This window comes from Heteronotia binoei, chromosome 21 (genome assembly GCF_032191835.1).
Source record: "Heteronotia binoei isolate CCM8104 ecotype False Entrance Well chromosome 21, APGP_CSIRO_Hbin_v1, whole genome shotgun sequence".
Taxonomy (NCBI): domain Eukaryota; kingdom Metazoa; phylum Chordata; class Lepidosauria; order Squamata; family Gekkonidae; genus Heteronotia; species Heteronotia binoei.
This window is the reverse complement of record NC_083243.1, coordinates 139,007,050-139,028,376: the sequence shown is the minus strand read 5'-3', so window position 1 is coordinate 139,028,376 and position 21,327 is coordinate 139,007,050. Positions and strand designations below refer to the sequence as shown.

The following is a 21,327-nucleotide window of genomic DNA, read 5'->3' as shown; positions in this document are numbered from 1 at the left end:
GTCCAGAAATTTCGTAGAAATATGGGGCAGATAGTGGCCCAACCCCCCTTCCAATGTCTTCCTAATTTCCTTGTTAGCTTTGTATCGGGCCCTCTCAATAGCAGCAGGGTCCCAAGCACTGCGCCAAACAAGGCGAGGAATCATGGCTGACCAAATTATCGTGGTCCCAGGTCATTGCTCCCTAATATACTGAAAATCCTCACGGGCCTGCCAGACTAAGGCCTTGCCTTTTAATAGCCCAAGATCATTCCCTCCCAGGTGAATAATTAAAACCTGAGGAGGAAGGCCCATACTCCCTTGGAATAACAAAGGCAGCAGGCCCGGCCACTGAAGGCTCCAGCGCCCCTGCCACTCAATACAAACATATTGGCTGAGTCCCAGCTGAGAGCCGAACAAAGTTCTCTGCGCCTGATGAGCAGCCCAAAACACATGGCTATGGCCACAAACGAGAACTCGGCTCCTCTGACCAGGAACAACAGCATCTAAAAAGAAAAAACAGTCAAATCAGAATACAAACCAGTAACATTTCAGCCAAACAAGCAAAACTAGGGACTGAGCAAAGGTTGCACATAAGATTTGTAAGCCGATGAGCGCCAACGGCCCAAGCGCTGGATGGAGGAGGAAGGATACCCCAGGGCAGCCGCTGTCGTAGCTGCCCCAATTCTAAAGGAATGGGTCCCAAACCGCACCCCAGACAACCCCAGCTCACCTAAAGCCCATGATGTCACAGCCCCAAACTGATGCTTTGTCAACGGGCTACCATTATTGTGGCAGAACAAAAACTCCTTGGGCCCCCAGACTGCCAGATAAGCAGCCAACGCAGCAACTGGGCACAGCTCAAGCTCTGAATAGTTACCCAGCTTAAGCACGGTACCTTTTTGATACTGATCCGTCTTAGACTGACGGACAGTAATCACCGCATGACCCTCAGATAACCTCACATCCCGTAGCAACAGAGCCTTACCAGAAACATAGTTTCTGGACTGTGCCACCAGCTTACTGACTCTAAGGGCCCCGAAAAAGTCTACTAAAGACGCGGCATGAAACAAAGATGCTTCAAAATAAGAAGCACACACCGTGCCCCAAACCCCCTTCAAGCCCCTAAGAATCAGAGGTGACATAGGTTTCCAAGTATCCATCCTAGATTTGGCCTCTCTGGACCACCCCTCCATCATCTTTCGAAGACGAAAATCAGCTGTTTCTTCCTTATAACCCAGTGTCTTACTGGCAAAAGCCAATGCAGACAGGCGCCCCCTAATGGATTGCACAGCCAATACCTCGAAGTGAAACACAATAGTGGAGCAACTGCTCCACCAGGAGGGGCCAAACGATGTGATACCCTACCTCAGCCCTAAAGTCCTCAAACTGCCGCACAGCCTGTTCATAAGATTGCCTGGTGCTAGGCGCAATGGCTAGGCCTATCGCTCTGCAGACCTTGGCTCTCCAATCAGCCATAGCTCCTGGGGCATTGGCACCACCTCTCAGTCAGCATCTGGGGCCAGCTGACGAAACCTCTCCGTCTGTTTACAAGGGAGAGCGTCAGCCACTCAGTTACTCAACCCAGGGACATGCTTGGCTAAAAACAATATGTTAAGCCGCAGACAACGCAGAGTGAAGGTCCTCGCCAACCTCATAACCCACCGGGATTTGGATGAAAGGGAATTAATGACATGGACTACCGCCATGTTATCGCACCAAAAATGAATAGTGCGATTGGCCATATCCTTTCCCCACAGCCAAACCGCAACTAGAATGGGAAAGAATTCGAGAAACGTAAGATCTCGGTTCACTCCTACCTGTCTCCAGGAGTCTGGCCAGCTATCAGCGAATCAATGTCTGCAAAAATAGACTCCAAAACCCAAAGACCCAGCAGCATCAGACATGACCTGGAGCTCAGCTTCAAACTCATGTCCTCTCTCCAAAAAGAGATTCCATTAAAGGACTCCAAAAATTCCTGCCAAACCCTCAAATCTTCCCTCATGCTGCTGGTAACCTGTGTTCTATGCTGAGGCAAGCGTAGTCCTGCCATTGCATCACAAAGCCTATGGAGAAATGCTCGCCCCGGGGCAACCACTTTGCAAGCAAAGTTAAGGTGCCTGACCAGCTGCTGCAACTCAATCAAGGTGACCTTCCGCTTAAGAAGAAAGGAATGAATCCGGTTCCTTAATTCTACAATTTTAGGAAAAGGTATCCTGGACAGCTGCTCCACAGTGTCTATTTCAATCCCCCCAAAAATCAGCTTATGGGCCGGACCCTCTGTTTTTTTCTGAGCCAAAGGAGCCCCAAGTTCAGCAGCCAGCTCTATAAAGCCAGACAGCAGCTGAGCACAATGCCCAGTTCCTACGGGACTCACAAAAAGCTGGTCATCCAAATAATGAATGACGTCCTACAAACCCACTTTCTCGCGAACAGCCCATTCCAAGTATGTGCTGAAGCACTCAAAAGCTGAACACGATACAGAGCGGCCCATTGGCAATGCTCTGTCCATGTAAAATTGGCCCTCAAAAGAAAAACCCAAGAGTTCAAAATTCGCAGGATGCACTGGTAGAAGGCGAAATGCAGATTTAATATCGCACTAAGCCAACTCAGCACCCTCCCTGCAGCGTCTCACCACGGCTACAGCCTGATCAAAACTAGTATACCTAACAGAGCATAAATGCTCAGGAATCCCATCATTAACAGACTTCCCTTTGGGGAAGGAAAGATGGTGAATCAAACGAAATTCCACGGATGCCTTTTTAGGCACAACGCCCAAGGGGGAAATCCTAAGGTTATGCACAAGGGGATGGGGAAAGGGCCCAAAATCCTGCCCTCAGCCAACTCCTTGGCAATCTTATCTCTAACAACCTGCTCTAAACCCTTAACAGAACTAAGATTCCCAGACATAAAAGGAGCCCGCGGCCTCTGAAAAGGGATCCTAAAACCATATCTAAAACCTTTCAGCAAGTAAATGCTGTTGTCAGAACTTGTATCTTTACTGCTGGTTCCCTATAATGTGACCAATGCTGCAATGTATTTTTACTATGACTTAGAGCTGCTTTGTTACTGAACCAAACTGACTCCATGTTGTAACCCTTGCTTGACCCAAAGTGCTTGAATAGTAATTAACCTTGCCCCACTGGTATCCAATATATTTGGGGTTGTAGAATGAGTTATGTTATGTCTCTGCACATTCTCACACTGGGACCCTTTGAAGCCGAGCAGCATGGCCTTCGAAGTAGGGAGGCATCCTCTCTATTGATAGTGATGGTGAGAAGACAGATGTGCCTGTAACGGTGTGAATTGTGGCTTTGTGAGATGTTTGTTTTACGTGTATAAAATTGTGCTGGTGCTGGCTCTCGCCATCACTGTTATCTTGCCTCTTCCAGTGCTTAGTTCTCTTCAATAAAATCCTAACTTTGTAACCAAGTATGGGATCCGTTTGAAGTTCTTAAGTTCTGACAGCTGTCAGCCCTTCATGGGTACCTAGACAGCCAACGCTCAAGCGGACTCACCTTTATCGGACTGGGCCCCTTTTCCAGCCTGATAAGTTCCTCCCCCCCCCCCCCGGCTTCTTCTGATTTTTCCATCCCCGGGCTTTTGGGCCGTTATTGAAGGAGTGGGGCCCACCACACATGGGGCATTCATGCTTGAACTGGCAAGCCTTTCTGAGAACCGAGCTCCCTGAGAACCGAGCTCCCAACAAAGCAGGCGGGGTTGATCCGCCTGCCCCGCACAACTGCGGGAAGTGGCAGAGAATGCTGAGGAGTTCGCACCTGACCTGGCCACCAAATGACCGCTATCTGAGTGGTCATCTAAATTTGGCCGAGCCTGGGACATGACATGCAGCTGCTGATGAATGCGGTCCCACTGAAGGGAAGGATACAAGGCTGCTCTCATCCTAAACTCCTCATCATACTGCATCCAGGCAGGCCCGCTAAATGCCGTATACCCTTTGTAAATTATGGCCATGTATTGGATAAGGGCAGCAGCCCTCCAAGGCTGAGCCCAAGCAATCACCCCAATGTAGATAAAAAACCCAGGCAGCCAATTAGCCCAAGTCCGCTCCACTTTGCGCTTCTTCAACTTTTCTTTCTCTTTTTCATCTAACTCCTCTTTGTCCTTTTCTCCAACTCCCAAAAAAGGAGGGAGAAAATATCCATGTACTCACCCTTTAAGATTTTTTCCCTAGTTGCAGGTAACAAATGGTCTCCCAAAGGCAACGCTACATCCCCAAAGGGTAATGCAGTAAAAGGAACCATCCCATAAGGAGAAGGGGCGCCCCAATTCCCCATAAAAGAGCCTGCAACACCCTGCTGCCCAGCACCCGGCCAAGCTCCTCTAGGGCCACATTGACCAGTCGGCCAAGCCCAATTTGATAATGAGCCCGTACCTAAAGGGGAAGAAAACACTGTACTCACAGCAGGGATGCACTGCCCGGCAGGCGTAGCAGAACCCCAAGGCCCCCACGGTCAAGCCAACACAGCATATGCCTGCGAAATGTCCCCAGCCTTACCCACATATCCAGCAGGCACCAGCATTGACCCAACTCCAGCAGTTCCTGATGATGACCCCGATGCTGCATCTGGACCGCTGAGACCTATGTCACTGCTCGCGATGAAAGCACCAGATCTGCCCTCAAGGATAGACAACCTGGTTAACACATTCGCTTGGAGCCCCCTTTTAGAAACCTTTACCCTCCCCCCCCCGAAGGAGAAATACCAGACACCCGCTCCAGCGCCCTTAGCCTCTGCATAATGTTAACACTAACTGCCTCATCACCTTCATCATTAGATGATGACAACGGGGGTGGAGACCTTTTAGCAGGTGCCTTAGGGACCTTTGGCGCTGTCTTTTTTCCTTTTGACCTACCAGACCCTTTTCCACCTGACATCCTTATAAGCTAAAGATGACCCTCAAAATGGCCACCAAACAAGAGCCTTCTAAAATGGCCACCCACCTCTAAGGAAGAAAGGGACCTCAAAATGGCAGACACCCCACTCCAATAAGAGGGAAGCAAAATGGTTGACCCAGCTAAGTCACCACTCTCCCCCAACTCCCACTGAGAGACTGAGCCCAAAGCACAAAAAACCTCTTCCCTGCCCAAGGAGGGAGAGGGCAAGCCAGCCAGCTGAAGACAATAAAGCAATACTGCTGCCTTAAATGACGTTTTCCAGAACAGCCACCGCAGACCCAAAGACCATCGATGAGCCAAGGAGCCCCCAACTGCCACACGACAGGACCTTCAACCGCCAAAGCAACGCCCGCCACACTCAGAGACATGCGGCTCGTGTCTCCCGCGGCCACATCGACGAAGAACGGGGCCTTCTTCCCCGCTTGAAAAACATGCTCCCTGCCTGAGCCAATCTTCCCGAGGACTGCAACAGGGAGCGGAGGTCTGGCTGTTACAACGGCCTGGCCCTGCCCCCTAAATTGAGTGCCCAAACAGGCTGTAACTCCTCCCTTCCCTTCCAGGGAGGCAAAGTTTGCTTTTGCAGCCTAGCAGCTTTTCTGCGGGCTGCAAGCATCTAATTCTGTTCCACTGACAGAAGTGCCTTCTGTTAGCAGAAAACTTAGCCTGTACTTGCGGCTGGTTTTTCTTTATGAAGATGTAGCTGCTATAGTCCATTGACTAAAATGAGCTGGGACTGGAATTGGAGAGTTGGGTTCAAGATTCATCTTTACTGCAATTCATAGCATAACTTGGACAGCCCTCTCTCTCTCAGCTGAGCAATGCTATTTTAAAATAAGATAATGATTTGTAGGACTAGGATAGTTCAGAGTAACATCAAGGTCGAGGACAAAGGATGGTGATAGGGGAAGAATCGTCCAGAGGCACTCACTCACATGCGGTGTGCTGCAAGGTTCTATCCCTGATGTTATTAAACATCTACATGCGCCCCCTTGCCCAGATTGTCAGGAGGTATGGGCTAGGGTGCCATCAATATGCAGATGACACCCAGCTCTATCTATTGATGGGTGACCGATCCGGCTTCACCTCGGATAACCTGGACCTGGCACTACAAGCCATGACATCTTGGCTCAGACTGAGTCGACTAAACTTAAATCTAACGAAGACAGAGGTTCTCTATCTGAGTTGCGGTGGCCCGGGAAGGGATATTCCCTTGCTGGCCTTTGACAGGGCACCACTAATACCAGCCCCTAGGATCAGGAGCCTGGGAGTGCTCCTGGAGTCCTCCCTGACTATGTAGGCCCAGATAGCAGCCACTGCCAAGTCTGCCTTTTTCCATCTGTGGCGGGTACGGCAGTTGGCTCCTTTCTTGAAACACTTCCACTTAGCAATGGTGATCCATGCTACGGTCACCTTGGGAATAGACTACTGTAATGCCCTCTACATGGTGCTGCCTGACGACTCTCACTCGGAGACTGCAGCTAGTGCAGAATGCAGCGGTTGTTAATGGGGCTCCCTCGATGGGGAGCACATTCAATCGGTGCTAAAAAAGCTGCACTGGCTGCCTATTGTATACCGAATCTGCTTCAAAGTGTTGGTATTGACCTTTAAAGCCCTATATGGCTGAGGACCTGTCTATCTAAGGGACCGCCTTTCCCCGTATACACTCCAGAAAGCACTGTGTTCAGGAGCCCAAAATCTACTATCCATCGCTGAACCAAGGGAGGGCCTTCTCAATGGCAACACCGACGTTATGGAATGCTCTCCCAGAGGCCATAAGGGTCCTGTGGGACCTCTCCCAATTCCGCAGGGCCTATAATACTGAGCTTTTTCAACAGGCCTACAACAACTAATGGGGAGGGGGTTGAGACTGCCACTTCTATGTTACTGAGCAATACCATCTGTAAGATAATAATAATAATAATAATAATTTTTTATTTCTATCCCGCCCTCCCCGCCGAAGCAGGCTCAGGGCGGCTCACAGACTAACAGAAGAGCAAAGTAGGAGTCAAGCTCACCTTTAAGACTCCAAGCACACGAAAACTTGTTCTGAATAAAACTTCGTTGGTCTTAAAGGTAAACTTGACTCCTACTTTGTTCTGTTACTTCAGACCAACATGGCTGCCCACTTGGATCTATCTGCATAGACTAACAGAAGAATTGAGAACTGAGATATTTATAAATTGCCTGTGGTAACTAAAAAAATGTTATAGCACCATATGGTTAGTTTTTAAATTGTCTATATATTTCTTATCTTTTCTTATTATAATTTTAATGTTGTATTATGACTGTTAGCCATCCAGAGTCCGCTTGCAGAGTGGGTGGCATATAAATTCAAAGTAAATAAATAAATAAATAAAAATGCATCCTAGATAATGTAAACTGCATTTATTAATAGGAACAGAGGATGAGGCTGTTAACTGAGGACTACTCTTAATCTTGATCACACCAAATGTTTGTAGCAATAATTTTTGAGGCTCTTTCTAAACTCCACCCCTTTCCTTTTGCTGCCAAAAGATGTGATGATGGAGTTGGCGGTTAGAGGGGTTTATGAAAGTCTATCACTGAGTATTAGCTGTAATAGCTTAGTGGAACATCTGTATTCTTCAGTATATTGTTTGTGGATAAACATTAAGGAAAGGTGCTTGACTTCATGTTCAGCTATGGGCTTCCTGGCTGTTCTTTTAGTATGATGCTGGACTTTTGGTATGATCCTATAGACAGTTCTTAACGTCTGCAGTTTGGTAACATATAGACAAAAGACATGAATGCAATTAAACAGAGATAGCCAAATTAAGAGACTCTTAAATAACCTTGATATAAACCATGCAAATAACTCATTATATTCTTTAAGATAAATGCAGAAGAAAGTTCATTTGAGACATACTGATAATGTATATTTATTATTTTTATTTTGTGGATTTATAGTCCACCCTTTCCCATGATGGGCTCAGGGTGGAATTACAACATAATGACAGTTAAAAAATCCAACAATAAAACCATTAAGCAATTAAAACTGTTAAGCAATTAATGAATCTGTTGTTTTTGGTTTCCCTAGATTTAAATATATCAAATACAAGCAGTGAAGTGATAGTTCCTGAACAAATAAATGACCCTGCAAATGCAACTGGCATTCCTGGTAAAACATCTTGTGTTAAGAAATTCTTTTGGAGGAGTGGGAGAAGGGGAGGAGGAATATAGAGAGGAGTCTGGACTTTGATTTGTAGAGTTTGAATTGCAGTGTCTAAACTTTGATTGCAGACTTTGATTTGTATTCTTGGAATGTTTCTGATGTGCATCAGATCGAATTATGCAGAGTTACATACTGGATATTATGCTTTCCTAATGAGGCAGATGGGGGCAAGTAAAAAATATGCTGCAGATCACATCTCAAAAGCCTGTGCCTTTTCTTCTCTTTAAGTTATGCCTGAAGCATGGTACTGGTCACTGTAAATATACTCAACTTCATGAGGGTTTGCAGAAAAGCCAGCCTGAATCGATTGTGCCACTGGATCCATTGCAGTGGTATAAGGCTAAACAGAAATGTAATTAAAATCCACTAAATTTCAATCCTGTAACCATTTCCTTGGAGGTAAACCTGACTGAAGACTGTGGACACTCTTTAGAGGAGGTATACATGTGCTGTGGTCAGATGAGCAGTTTGGCCTGATATAGTTACTGTTCCCTCACAGATTAAATGGGCTCGGTCACATAGTCACATCTGGTGTCCGTTCCCCAGTCATACTCACCTGTTGTATGATGAGTTGTATGCAGAGTAAACAACCAATGCATTCAGCCCCTGTTTCCAGATATCTGAACTCCCCTCTTGCGAAGTCAAGCCACTTGGGAAGTCTGAACCCTCTCTTCCATTTCTGCTTCCTTTTTTCTCTTTTGAATCAGGTAGCGATATGTGCATAAGCACATAAGCACATGTGCATAAGCACATAAGTGCCACTGGCATTGTCAGTCACCATGGCCAATTAGTTATTCTGGATCAAGAGTCCCCAGGGGAGTTGTTTTTGAGTGACAAATCCCCCCCCCCAAACCCTCTCTCCTCTTTCTGCATCAGAGTTTCTGTGGGAGAGCATCCCATGAGTGACACAAGGGTAAATGTACTGAAGTCAATGACTACTCTCAAGTAAATCTGCACCCCACCCCAATGTATTCCAAGGAAGAAAAGTGAAAGAAGGGAGGCTGAGTGGGGCTGGAGTACTTGGCAGAAGGATTGTGGAGCTGACAAAAAGGAGCTGGAGCTTCAGATACATGCTTATAAGTGAAAGACAAGAGAAAAAAGGATGCTGCAACAATCTGAATAATCAACCATGAGGCGAGCGTGTGGTGAAGCCAGTTCAGGGTGGGATGTCAGATCAAAATTTCCCACAGATAATTAAACCACCACAAACAGAGGGGCAGCCAGATTGCACCAAGCCTCCAGTATGACTGCAGCCTTAGAATCAAGTTGCTTGCTTAAATGTAAGCTGTTTCCAAATAGAAAACAGAATGAACAAAATGTAGGCACTGTTATGACATCCCTGGATGTTTTGTTTAAAAAAAAAAAAAAATTAGCAGTAATTTTTCCTCCATTCTGTGTTCTCAGATGATATTTGTGGAGTAGCATCAAATCAGCCAAGGTTTCTTTTCAGTCGCATAACTGGAGGTGAGGAAGCTGTACCCTACTCTTGGCCTTGGCAGGCTAGTATGCAGATTTCAGGTGAAAACATCTGTGGAGGAACAGTTCTCACTAATATATGGGTGGTCTCTGCTGCTCACTGCTTTACATACAGGTAAATACAGTTGCTTTTTGGAATTATCTACATAATTCGGCACTGGAAATCTCCCCACCGCTCCATAAAACTATGATTAGATAAGGTGCAAGAAGCTATAACAGTGTATGCACTTAGGAAACCACCAAGCCAACCCAGAAGAACACTGGGATGAATGAACTCCCTTTATTTCAGATGTAGACTATTTACCAGCTTATGAAGATATCCCTGACAAACACTGAACATCTAATGTGTGCTAGCATGTCCCCATGCCATTTTTCTCTTATTCTTTTACTAAGATCATCTACTCTAAGCCTTCTCTATACTTGTAGCTTTATCCACTAAGTACTACATAAATTACTTCTGTAAATCTAATGAGTCTTATGCTTGATAATTTTTGTTTATACTGTTTATACTTATGCCGCTAGCCCTATAGAAAGAAAGTCATACCCTGCCTAGTCACAATTAATTTTCTAACCATTGAGTAAAGATAAAAACCAATCCTCAGAGAACTGGAGTCAACTCACTCTCGACTTGATCCAACGGTTGAACCGTAACAGCTATGGGAGCACTTACTAATGGCTGTTGGTTTGTATTAATAAGACTAGGCCTTAAAGGATGATGGCCCCAGAATATAGCTGGTTATTTTGATGGTTTCATTTAAATTCCTATTTGAAAATGCTTTGAGTCCTCTTTGGGAAAAATTCCAGGAATAAATGTTTAAGTATAAGTTCAGAAATGTGCAAGGGACCATTACTGCATGGCAGTAAATGATATTTTTATGTTTGAGTGTAGATGCTGGGTACACAGTATAAACTGTCTGGTAAATGCTGAGATATTTTTCTATTTCATTATATGCTCCGCAAAGGAAACAATACAGAGATCTATGGAGAGTTGTGGTTGGAGTCCATGATATCAAAGTTCAAGAGCCAAATAGTCAGGTTAGTACAAACTCTCATAGTTAAAAGAAGCTTGTCTTTGTTATCTAAGCCTGAGCTTCCTAAAAAATTTTGGGCCACCACCCCCTTGGTTACATAAACTCAGGGATCATTTTGTAGCAGGAGCTCCTCTGCATGTTAGGCCACACACCCATGATGTAGCCAATCCTCCAAGAGCTTACAGTATGCCTTGTAATAAGAGCCCTGTAAGCTCTTGGAGGATTGGTTACATCAGGGAGGTGTGGCCTAATATGCAAAGGAGCTCCTGCTACAAAATGAGCCTTGCATAAACTCATCCCTCGTGTGCCCCTATGGTTGCCAGGTTTGCATTGGAAAATACTTGGAGACTTTGGGGATGGATCCAGAAGAGGGTGGGGTTTGGAGAGGGGTGGGGCCTCAGCATGGTACATTGCCATAGCATCCACCCTTCAAGATAGCCATTTTCTCCAGGGGAGCTTATCTCTGCCAGCTGGAGATCAGTTGTAAAAGTGGGAGATCTCCAGGCCCCACCTGGAGGCTGGTAACCCTATAAGCCTCCCCCTAACCTACCCTACAAAAAGCATTATTCAGAAAAGCAGCTTGCCCAACTTTCTAAAAAATTCAAAACAGTGACAATTAATCTCACATTTTTTCAAAATCCAATTAAAGCTTTGTAGTTTATTTTTTTCAATAAAATTAATGAGCATTTCAGTGATATCAGCTTTCATAGTTACTTAGCAAGAATCTTAAATACCACATTTAGTAATTATTTCATTGTTTAGTAAATTCTTAATGCAACGGAAGGGCTTGATGAAGTGACATTTGTTCCCCAATGTCTGGTTTAAAATCCTTTTTTAAAAAGCTAGCCTAGTTTTTATTGTAAAAATTTGGGAGTTAAGATGAAAAAATTGGGTAATTGAGGGGAAATTTAGGGTAATAATAAAATTTTGGGTGATCAGATGATAAATTATGCTATATGCATATAAATATTTGGGGGGGGGGCGGGAATTTAATATAGTTCCGGGAAATCAACGTACAAATTGCTACATGCTTAAACTTTTTATAAAATTCATTCACCTGTAGAATAAGGGATGACTGGGAATATGTGTTTCTATGACTGAACACACAAAAAGGTATTGATGAATACGAGATAATACATTGAAATGTTTGACAGAAGTAGATAGTACACATAGTAAAGAGCTATGTTATAATTACAAGGCCAGTTCCTGCTTTATTGTGTTTTCATGGAACTTTTATGGGGTAATGCAGTTGTGAAAATTTTGCTAAAGCAAAAAAGTACATCTATGCATAGTGGACATTTAAAACCTCAGTTTTAAAAACCATTAGTAAGAAATTTGAAAACTTTATATAGCGTAGAAATATTATAATTGGGTGGACTGCAAATAACACATAGCTAAAAAGCACACTTCATAATCAGCTACACTTGATCTTAGCCAAAAGGCTGAGAAATATGTTAAGAACTTATCTACAAAAACTTGAAAAATGACAAAGAAATGAAAACATGTAACAATGATACTTTCACAAAATGCAGTATACTGGTCTGACTAGAGCTCTGGTAGTGCATTTCAGCATGATGCAAAGGCAGAAACTTGGAGTGCCATCTGTCTACAAGGTGCCATAGCCTGGGCAATCATAAATGAATGAACAAATGAATGAAATTAATGAATGAGTCAAAGGGGTCCACATCCCACACCTCCCTGCTGCCCCCTTGCCTCTTAGCAGATCCCTTTGTAATCTGACTACTGTAGAAGGTGGTATTGGCCACTTTGAGAACCACTGTTCTATATTCAAACCTATAGAACATTATTGAGCAAAAATGTCTTCTTGTCAGGGTTTTAATACTAGTGTGAATTTAAGGTAAGTAAGGCGGAAGACAGGCAGTCACACATGAAGCTGTCTTATACTGATTCAGACCATCAGTGTCAGAATTGTCTTCTCAGACTGGCAGCAGCTCTGCAGGTTTTCAGGCTGGGGTCTTTTAATATCATCTACCATGGGTACCCATCTTGATCTATCCGCAAAGACCCTGAAATTGTTTAAGCTCCTGCTTTCTATCTTCTCCTTTATTGTAGTCATGCTTCTCTGTTTTTAGAAAAGATCAGTGAAGAAGTATATTATACATCCAGATTTTAACAGCACTACTATGGACTCAGACATTGCATTGGTACAATTGACTGAACCTTTAGAATTCAATCATGTCCGTCCTGTGTGCCTGCCTGAGAAAGATGCAAAAATTGAACCTTCAAGGGTTTGTGTCATCACAGGCTGGGGCATTCATAATGAAGGTATGTTTACTTTCCTTGCAATTTCCCTTAATAATCAACAAAAATAATTCTTAGGCCCTTGTTTTTCTTCAAAGACAGTGATAGAAGGCCCTTGTTTTTCTTCAAAGAGAGTGATAGAAAGGGAGAATGTAGAGTGTAAAAGCTAGCTGATGCATATTAAGGAACATTCTTGGAATCAGTATTTTTTTTACCTGTGAAAGGCACAGTGTTGTTGTTTTAAAAATCTGCAATTCCCCCTCCCCCCTCAAGACAAAGAAAAATCAAGAAAACTCCAGCAACTTGAAGTTCCCATTTTGGATTTTGAAGAGTGCCATAAATACTACATGAACCATTCTGGAGAAGTGAGCAAACGGATGTTCTGTGCTGGATTCCCTGCTGAAAGGGACAAGGATTCATGTACAGTAAGCTGTCTCAGAGTATATGCATTATGAACAGCCAGGAGCTGACTTGGTCTGAAACTTTTAAATGGATACTGGGATTATGTTAGTGGAATTGTTTTTAGTGGAGTTAGTGAGCTCCTCTGAGGGTGTTTGTTTGTTTGTTTGGTTATTTTTAGTCAAAATCTCACAGGCATTTTATAAGGGAGAATGATTTGGTTATGAAGGCTTGGTTCATTAGGGTTTGAGATACTATTCCCTATCTAGCATGTTCTGTCATATACTTATCCTGCGCATCTTCCAAGGAGATCTGAACATTATACATATGGTCTCCCTCCCTTTATTTTCCTTACAGAGGTTTAACCCTTCCCTCAAACCCAAAACAGTCTCATGGAGCTATTTGCCCCACTGTGGAAATGTATGTGTAATATGAATATAGGGATGGGCATGAGCTGTCACAAATGTAAGTTCATGATGAATTTTAGCCATTTTATAGTTTTTGAACTGAAATCCATGAACTGAAGAGCTGCCATAAACTTCCATGAATTTTAAAGGTGGTTTGTGTCGTTTTGTGAAGAGTAGAAAGCAGGGTTTTAAATGGCTCTGAGTACCACATAGAAACTTTAAGTAATGAATGCTCACTGAGATGTATTTATTTTATTAGATTTGTATCCTGCCCTTCACACAGTGGGCTCATTATATGTTAATAACAGGTAAAATAATATTTAAAAATTAACAAATTAAAATAATCTAAAAATCAGCATAGTAATCAGTGCCTCAACATAGACTGCAACAGATGCAATTAGTTGTTTCAGGGCCCTAGGGGGAGGCCGAATAGCAAGAAGATGCCTGCTGCCTCAACTAAAGGCCAGGTGGTAGAGCTCCATTTTACAGGGCCTAGGTTTGGGGGAAGGGTTAAACCTCCTGCAGGGCCCTGATCTCTGACAGAAGCTCATTCCACCAGGCAGGGAGAGGCAAGACAAATCTCCCTGGGGCTGGGGGACCACCAAGAGATGTTGGTTTCCTGATCATAGGGTCCTTGCAGGGCTCATATGGGGAGAGGTGGTCCTGAAGATATGCTGGCCCCTGGCTGTATAGGGCTTTAAAGGTAAGCACCAACACCTTGAATCTGATCTGGCACTCAATGGGCAGCCAGTGCAGTTCACACAGCACAGGGCGAATCCATGTCCACATGGATGATGAAGTCAGCACTCGTGCTACCATGTTCTGTACCAGCTGCAGTTTCCAGAGCAGAGTCAAGGACACCCCATGTATATAGAGTTACAATAATCCAGTCTGGAAGTTACCATTTGATGAGTCACTGTAGCCAGGTCATGGGGGGTGGGATAAGGGACCAACTGCCTGATCTGCCTTAGACGGAAAAAGGCAGTGGTAGTGACCTGGGCCTCTAAAGTCAGTGAGGTATTCAGGAACACCCCCAGGCTCTTCACCTCTGGCGCTGGAACCAGTGGTCCCCCATCAAAGACTGGGAGCCTGATTTCCAATCCCAGTCTCCATGGCCTAGGTACACAGCCTCCATCTTCAATGGGGTCAGTTTCAACCATCTTCAATGGGGTCAGTTTCAACCATCCAGCCATGGCTTGTAACACCCCATCCAGCTCTTCCAGGACAGAATCTGGGTGGCCGTCCATCAGTAGATAGAGCTGGGTATCATCCACATATGTTGGTGACAACTAGATAGATAATTTAGATAGATAGATAATTTTATTTGTATCCCGCCCTCCCCGCCGGAGCAGGCTCAGGGCGGCTAACAACATCATACAAATTTCAATTATACAAAGAAAGCAAAAAGCACAAAATTACATTTAAGCATTAAAATTCTGATTAGGTTTAAAAATTAGTTAATTAAGTTAATAAAAGTGCTAATAATAATAAACTCAGCCCAGACCTCCGGATAATCTGGGTGAAGGGGCGCATGTAAATGTTGAATAACATTGGGGAGAGAATCGCTTCTAGTAGGTGTCACTGAGATAATCCCCCCCCCCCAAGCGCCACCTTCTGTCCCTGACCTTGGAGAAAAGAGGCCAGCTACTGTAAGGCAAGCCCCTGAATCCCTGCATCAGTGAGGCAGTGGGTCAATACATCATGACCACCATGCAACAACTGACCTCCAGCCCTGTACATGGGAAACAGAAACTCCACACACAAAACTGCAGGAATGATCTGCAATATATATTGGACCATCTCTCCCAAAGTGCTCCATGTCCTATCTGCACTTTTCAGGGGCAATGTCACTTTCCCAGCAGTTCCCTGCGGTAAGCTTTTCATGGCTGGGCGGGGGCGGGGGGGCAGTTACTAGTAGGGACTTTCTAGGATATGACTGAGGGGGCACCTTTGTTCCCTTCTCTGCAGAAAGCCACTGAAGAACATTTCAGACTCGCAAGATACTTTGTGAAACCTCTATTTCCATTTGGGGGATGCTTCATTTACTGTCAGTTGCTTCTGTTACTGTAGTCATAGGGGTAGTAGAAAAGAAAAAGAAAAAGGGGAAAAAAGATTAACCCAAAAGAATTAAAAACCTGAAAGGTTAATGTGCAGTAAAGGGCCAAAAACTAAAAGCAGAATATAAGGTAAAATCAAAACCAGGCATAACTTTTGACATACTGGCTCTGATTTGGCACTGATTTTGATCAATTCTGGACCATTTCGGCATCAAATAAGATAAATGATGCAGCATGTATGCCCTTGACCAGGACTTAAGGCTGTATTATATGAGGTCTCAATTACAACTCTTAGTTTTTGTCACTGTTTTAAACTACTTTATTTTTGGTCCAGCATTGATTTATTGACTTGTACTTTGTTATGAGCTTGTATATGTGTATATTTGTTTGACCTCTGAAGAAGACCAATTCAGGTCGAAACTCATCAGGTCAAGTGGTTTCCTATTGTGGTTATATGATTTTACTAAGTAAGGAGGCTAATGATGGGCCCCTAAATGCTTTTTAACTTTCTGTAATAAATACATGTATTTTTGGTTTTGATTTTACTTTAGATTCTGCTTTTAATTTTTGGCCCTTACTTACTGTACATGAACCTTTCAGGTTAGCCACTGGGGTAGTAACACTGAAAAAAGTAAAACCCTGAAAAAAGATAAAAGATGGAAGGAAGAAAAAGAAACAGGCAAAGGGAAGAGGCTGAAGGAGCTGCTGTGGGAAATGAAATAGTATGGGGAAGGGGATACAGAGAGAAATGAGATCTTCCCTGTATGTCCTCATGGCTCCCCTTCTTGTAATGTATAAGACACAAGATTGTCACTCATGCCTTTTGAAAATATTCTTTTCAGATTCAAATAATATCCATTTTCTCTAGGGTGATTCTGGAGGGCCACTAGTTTGTTCTTCAGAAGATTCAAGTTACTACACTCTTAATGGAATAATAAGCTGGGGATTTGGCTGTGGAAGAAAAGACTACCCAGGAGTATATACAAATGTAGCTTCTTTCATTGATTGGATCAGTCATCATATTTCTGGAACCAGTAAGCCTCCACATTCATTTTAACAACAGCAGTTACTCAATGTAGTACAGATGTCTGTGATCTTAAGGGACACCATTTTCAGGAATAGAAACCACAGCATATACATTTGGGCCTAACATAGAAATGTCACACCCTTTGCCCTTCATGGCCTTTTGGCCCCACTGTTTTTATATTTCTTCTCTGTATCTGTGTGTATCTTAATTGGGAAAAATACTTCATGCACCTAATGCGCATTGTTGATAAAAACTTAAGCCACGATAAATTTGTGTGCCAGAACACTTTTTGTTTTTCTTGCAGTAAACTGATACTGTTGTCTCTTTGGAATCCAGTGTCATGATCAAATGAGGCTTCATCCCTGAAACCTTGACCTGTAATTTTGGAATTCAAATTGTATTTACTTTTAATTTGTATTTGTAGAAGAATTCTGTTGTCTTGCAATCTACAGAATTCAGGCCTGTAGCTACGAGGGGGCCTGTGGGAGCACAGCCCCCTGACTGCTAGGCAGGGCCCCCTGACTTGGGGCCCCTAACCAGCCTCCAGTGCCTCGGCTGCATCCTTCTCCATTCTGCCTTCATCATACACTGTTGCTTCTGCTTGCTTAGGGGACATGATCATACACAGTTGCTTCTGCTTGCTTAGGGGCCGGAAGAATTCTCTGACCCCTCAGCAAGCAGAAACAGTGGGGCACTTTCGGAGCCCAGGACTGAAACTTAAGCTCCCTGTTGCTTCTACTTGCTTAGGGGCTGGAAGAAATCTCTGACCCCTCAGCAAGCAGAAACAACAGGGCACTTTCAGCGCCCAGGACTGAACATTAAGCTCCACGTTGGGCTAGAGGGTGCCTGCAAGAAGAGGCCATTCTGGCCCTCAAGTAGGGCGGTGGAGGTGGGGGGCTGATGGCTCCATTGCAGACAGGGCAGGGTAAGGTAGGCTGGTGCACACAAGTGGAGGTCCCGGCTGCAGTTCGAGGCTGGGGATCAGTGGAGAGGTGATGTTCGCCTGCAGGGGTTTTCTGGCCTGGTCTTGCTGGCCACCGGAGTGAGGGAGAGAGCTGTGCTTGGGCAGCCTCAGCTCGCCCTCAGACAGGAAGAAATCCGAATTGGAGGTCTTATAGCCCCAAAAGTCAGTTGTGACTTGGTGGTGCCTTCCACCCCCCCCCCCTTGTCCCACCAGATTTGCCTAGCTGGATCATGCTACAGGTAAGGGCAGGAGACCGTGCGGCATGTATCTAAACCTCTGAGTGGCTCCCCACCAAAGCTGCTGGAAGAGGGGTGGAAAGGGATCACCTTGGGGCAGCTGTGGGGACGAGGGAGGCTGTATGGCAGCAAGCTGGCAGCTTTCTTCCTCAGCGGTGGTAGGAGAGAAGGCCATGGAGGTTGGGGTCACTATGTGCCCCCTGAAAAAAAATCAGCCCCCCCCAATTCTTCAAATCCTGGCTACGGGGCTGACAGAATTCCTGCATGTGATTTATGACTAAAGGGCTAACTTGATTTTATCATGGGATGGACACTGCGTAACATGAAGAAACTGATATTAATGTAAATAACCTTCCTACCTCCCTTCCCATTGCTGTCTGCTGTTTTTCCCCAGAGGATCAGTAGACTCTCCTCAGGAATCACAGTGGCAAATTTGGATCTAGAGTGGGATGGAGGAATCAGTGAAAATCACCCCTGCTTTTCCACTGGTGGATATGTCTTCCATCAGTGGACTAGTTAGAATTTTTGCACTCCTTCTCAACTGTCAGTCTGGATACTTGATTGACTTGTTCAAATTTAGTGAAGGTTTCAACAGGAAACATTTTCAGGTCTCCTTTATTTTATTAGAAGTTATCAAACCATAAGAATCTGCTGGTTCACAGAAGACTAAGATGCACCTTGGAACCAGATTAAGCTTGCACCACTTTATGTGTTCAAATCTGTCTGGCATTCTACACAGGAGGCAGACAAGAGACCTTAACAACGGTCAAAAACATCCCCCTTGCCATGCTTTTTTCCTTTTGGCATCTAGCTTAATAAAGAGTTATGAAGAAAATAAATCAAGACTTCAGGCACCCTTGGGATTCTGATAAGTGGTAGGTGCAAGCTAGGGTTGCCAACCTGTAAGTGGCACCTGGGGATCTTCCAGTATTACAACTGATCTCCAGGTGACCAAGCTCAGTTCCCCTGGAGAAAATGGCTGCTGTGGAGGATAGACTGTATAGTATTATACCCTGGTGAGGTCACTTCCCTCCCAAACCTTGTCCTCCACAGAATCCAACCCCCCCCCCCAGATATCCAGGTATTTCCCAAGTCATTGCTGGCAACCCCAGTACAAGGACACAATGGTTGTCATAAAATAACTGCTGCAGGAGGCAGAGTCAGCCATAAAATGGCTGTTACAGCCTACCTTCAGTCACACAGCAAAGTAGGGTTGCCAGAATGCCTTATTGTGCCAGCAGGAGGATTGGGGGGAGGGGGGACATTCAAGAAGTGGGTGGGGAATGTCTCCAATTTGATAACATCACGTGGAAGTGATGTCATTGTGCCAGTGATGTTGCCAAACAATGCTGTACTTTATGGGCAAACTCTACGGTAAAATTGGGCTCAAACCATATAGTTTTGCCCAAAAAGCAGAATGTCGCCATGTGATGTACTGATGTGATAATGTCACTTCCATACTGGGACATCACACGGGGACATTGCTGTTCAGGGCGGGGTTTCCCTCACCAGCCAGGTGGCCAGCAGCAAGGAGAAGCCCCTAAAACCAGGGGATCCCCTATCTTGATTTGGGACGGGCATCCCTACTCAGTGAAGATTCTTGTGTTGTGGTGGCAGTTTCTGCCAAAGCACTGTTTTTAAAATCTGCATAGCAAGCCAAACGTTTGATGGTCAGTCAGAAGCCCCACCTGTCCCTGCCCACTCTCTAAAAACTCTTAGAGGATGCTAGGAAAGGTGCCAGTGCCATAGTGTCCATGAGCATCATGTTGGGGACCCGATATAAATGCCTGCACATAGTTTTTGTGTTACTTTAGGTAATCCTCATGGAAGACTTCATGCAGCTTTTAAAGATTTTTCTTTGGACCAATGTTTCTACCTGCAACCTCTGTTAGACCCTGACTACTCTCTAAACTTTCTTGTGTTCCATTTTCTCCTTACTTTTCCACATTCTTTATATATCATTCTGGTTTTCTCTGATCTCTTTTTTATTTTACTGTCTCTCTTCTGCCAACCAATTCTTTTCACACTCACAGTCAGGGCCAGTGCGTGGGAGTCAGCAAACTAGTTGATTGCCTAGGGCGCCAGCTCCTGGCAGGGGTGTGGGGCAGTGCGCCCCCTCCCCGCTTGTGCCATCCCAGAGCCTCCCACTCAGTTTTTCTCGGCTCTGAGGGATCGGAGGTGTTCCCCCATCCCTCAGAGCTGAAAGAGCAGTGTTTCCCTTCCACAGCATCCTCTGAGGGTGCTGGGGAAGAGTAGGGCTGAGTGATCTGGCCCCGGTTGGCTTTCCCATGCTGGGAAGGTCGAGGGGGGGGCATTTGCATGGAGGGCTCCTCAAGAAGAGCCCTCCGTGCAAACGGGGTCATCTGCAGGAAGGTTGAGCGGGGGGGGGGGCGGAGTTTGCACGGAGGGCTCCTCAAGAGAGCTCCTCCATGCAAACGCCCCTCTCAAGAGGGCTCCTTCATGCAAACGCCCCCCCACTCGACCTTCTCGTGGTGTGGGAAAGCCAAACGAGGCCAGATGTCCCCATTTGCATAGAGGGCTCTTCTTGAGGAGCCCTCCGTGCAAATGCCCCCCTGCTTGACCTTCCTGCACCGTGGGAAGGCCGAGCAGGGCCAAATGGCCCCGTCCTTGTAAATAGGACCATCTGGCCCTGCTTGGCCTTCCTGTGCCGTGGAAAGGTTGAGTGGGGGGGGGGAGTTTTTTGGAATGCTGGCGCAAAATAGTTATAGCTGTGTGATGGACTAGAAAGCAGTCTGTGTGAGTGACAGTCGAGACACTCACTGTGATTGGCTAATTGCATCCATGGTAACCAATGTAACGTTAAAGGAGGCAGGGAGAGAGAAGGCTCCTCAGTTCCAGTTTAGCTCCAGTGGAGATCAGACTGAGAAATCTGAATGAGACTGCAGACTGGACAGTCTGAGACAGAGCTGGTTGCTTGAATGGAGCTCTTGTCTGTGAGAGCTTCTATTTGTGTGAGAAGGGGCTAACAGTGGCTCTTTCTGAGAAGACTCTCAGAGTTGTGGCACAGAGTGTACAAGGCAGAGTGAGGTTAAAGACTCTGCTGAGGAGTTCTGTCAGAGCCAAAGGGCAGACTCCTGTTTACAAGAACAATCATAACACAGAGACTGTAAGAGGGACAAAAGGTTCTTGTGTCTGTGTGAAATCCCAGAAGTCAGACTAAAATCCTAGCTGTGGAAGGAGACTTGGCACAAGTGTATGAGGTGTCACTGTGAAGGGCCCTCAAGGATGTCAGAGTCCAGGATATAGCTCTGCAGACAAGAGGCTACCTAGGTCTGTGATGGGAAGTTATGACACAGGTTCTGTCAGTCTTCTCTGAATGAGATAGTGTGTGGAGATATTAAAAAGCCAACACCATCTGTTTAA

General features: G+C 45.1%; 1 protein-coding gene across 4 annotated transcripts in view; it reads left to right on the top strand.

Moving 5' to 3' along the window:
* The window catches only part of OVCH2 (ovochymase 2), a 56,751-nt gene that overhangs the window by 34,817 nt on the left and 607 nt on the right, over positions 1 to 21,327 (top strand). The window contains exons 15-20 of one of the 4 annotated variants that reach the window (XM_060262808.1): positions 7,950 to 8,030; positions 9,489 to 9,675; positions 10,523 to 10,595; positions 12,685 to 12,877; positions 13,127 to 13,278; positions 16,585 to 16,750. In XM_060262808.1, coding sequence (XP_060118791.1) covers positions 7,950 to 8,030; positions 9,489 to 9,675; positions 10,523 to 10,595; positions 12,685 to 12,877; positions 13,127 to 13,278; positions 16,585 to 16,750 — 852 coding nt within the window. Of the gene's footprint in view, positions 1 to 7,949; positions 8,031 to 9,488; positions 9,676 to 10,522; positions 10,596 to 12,684; positions 12,878 to 13,126; positions 13,279 to 16,584; positions 16,926 to 21,327 lie in introns of those variants that run through there. The other 3 variants (XM_060262807.1, XM_060262809.1, XM_060262810.1) reach the window with 3 other exon arrangements.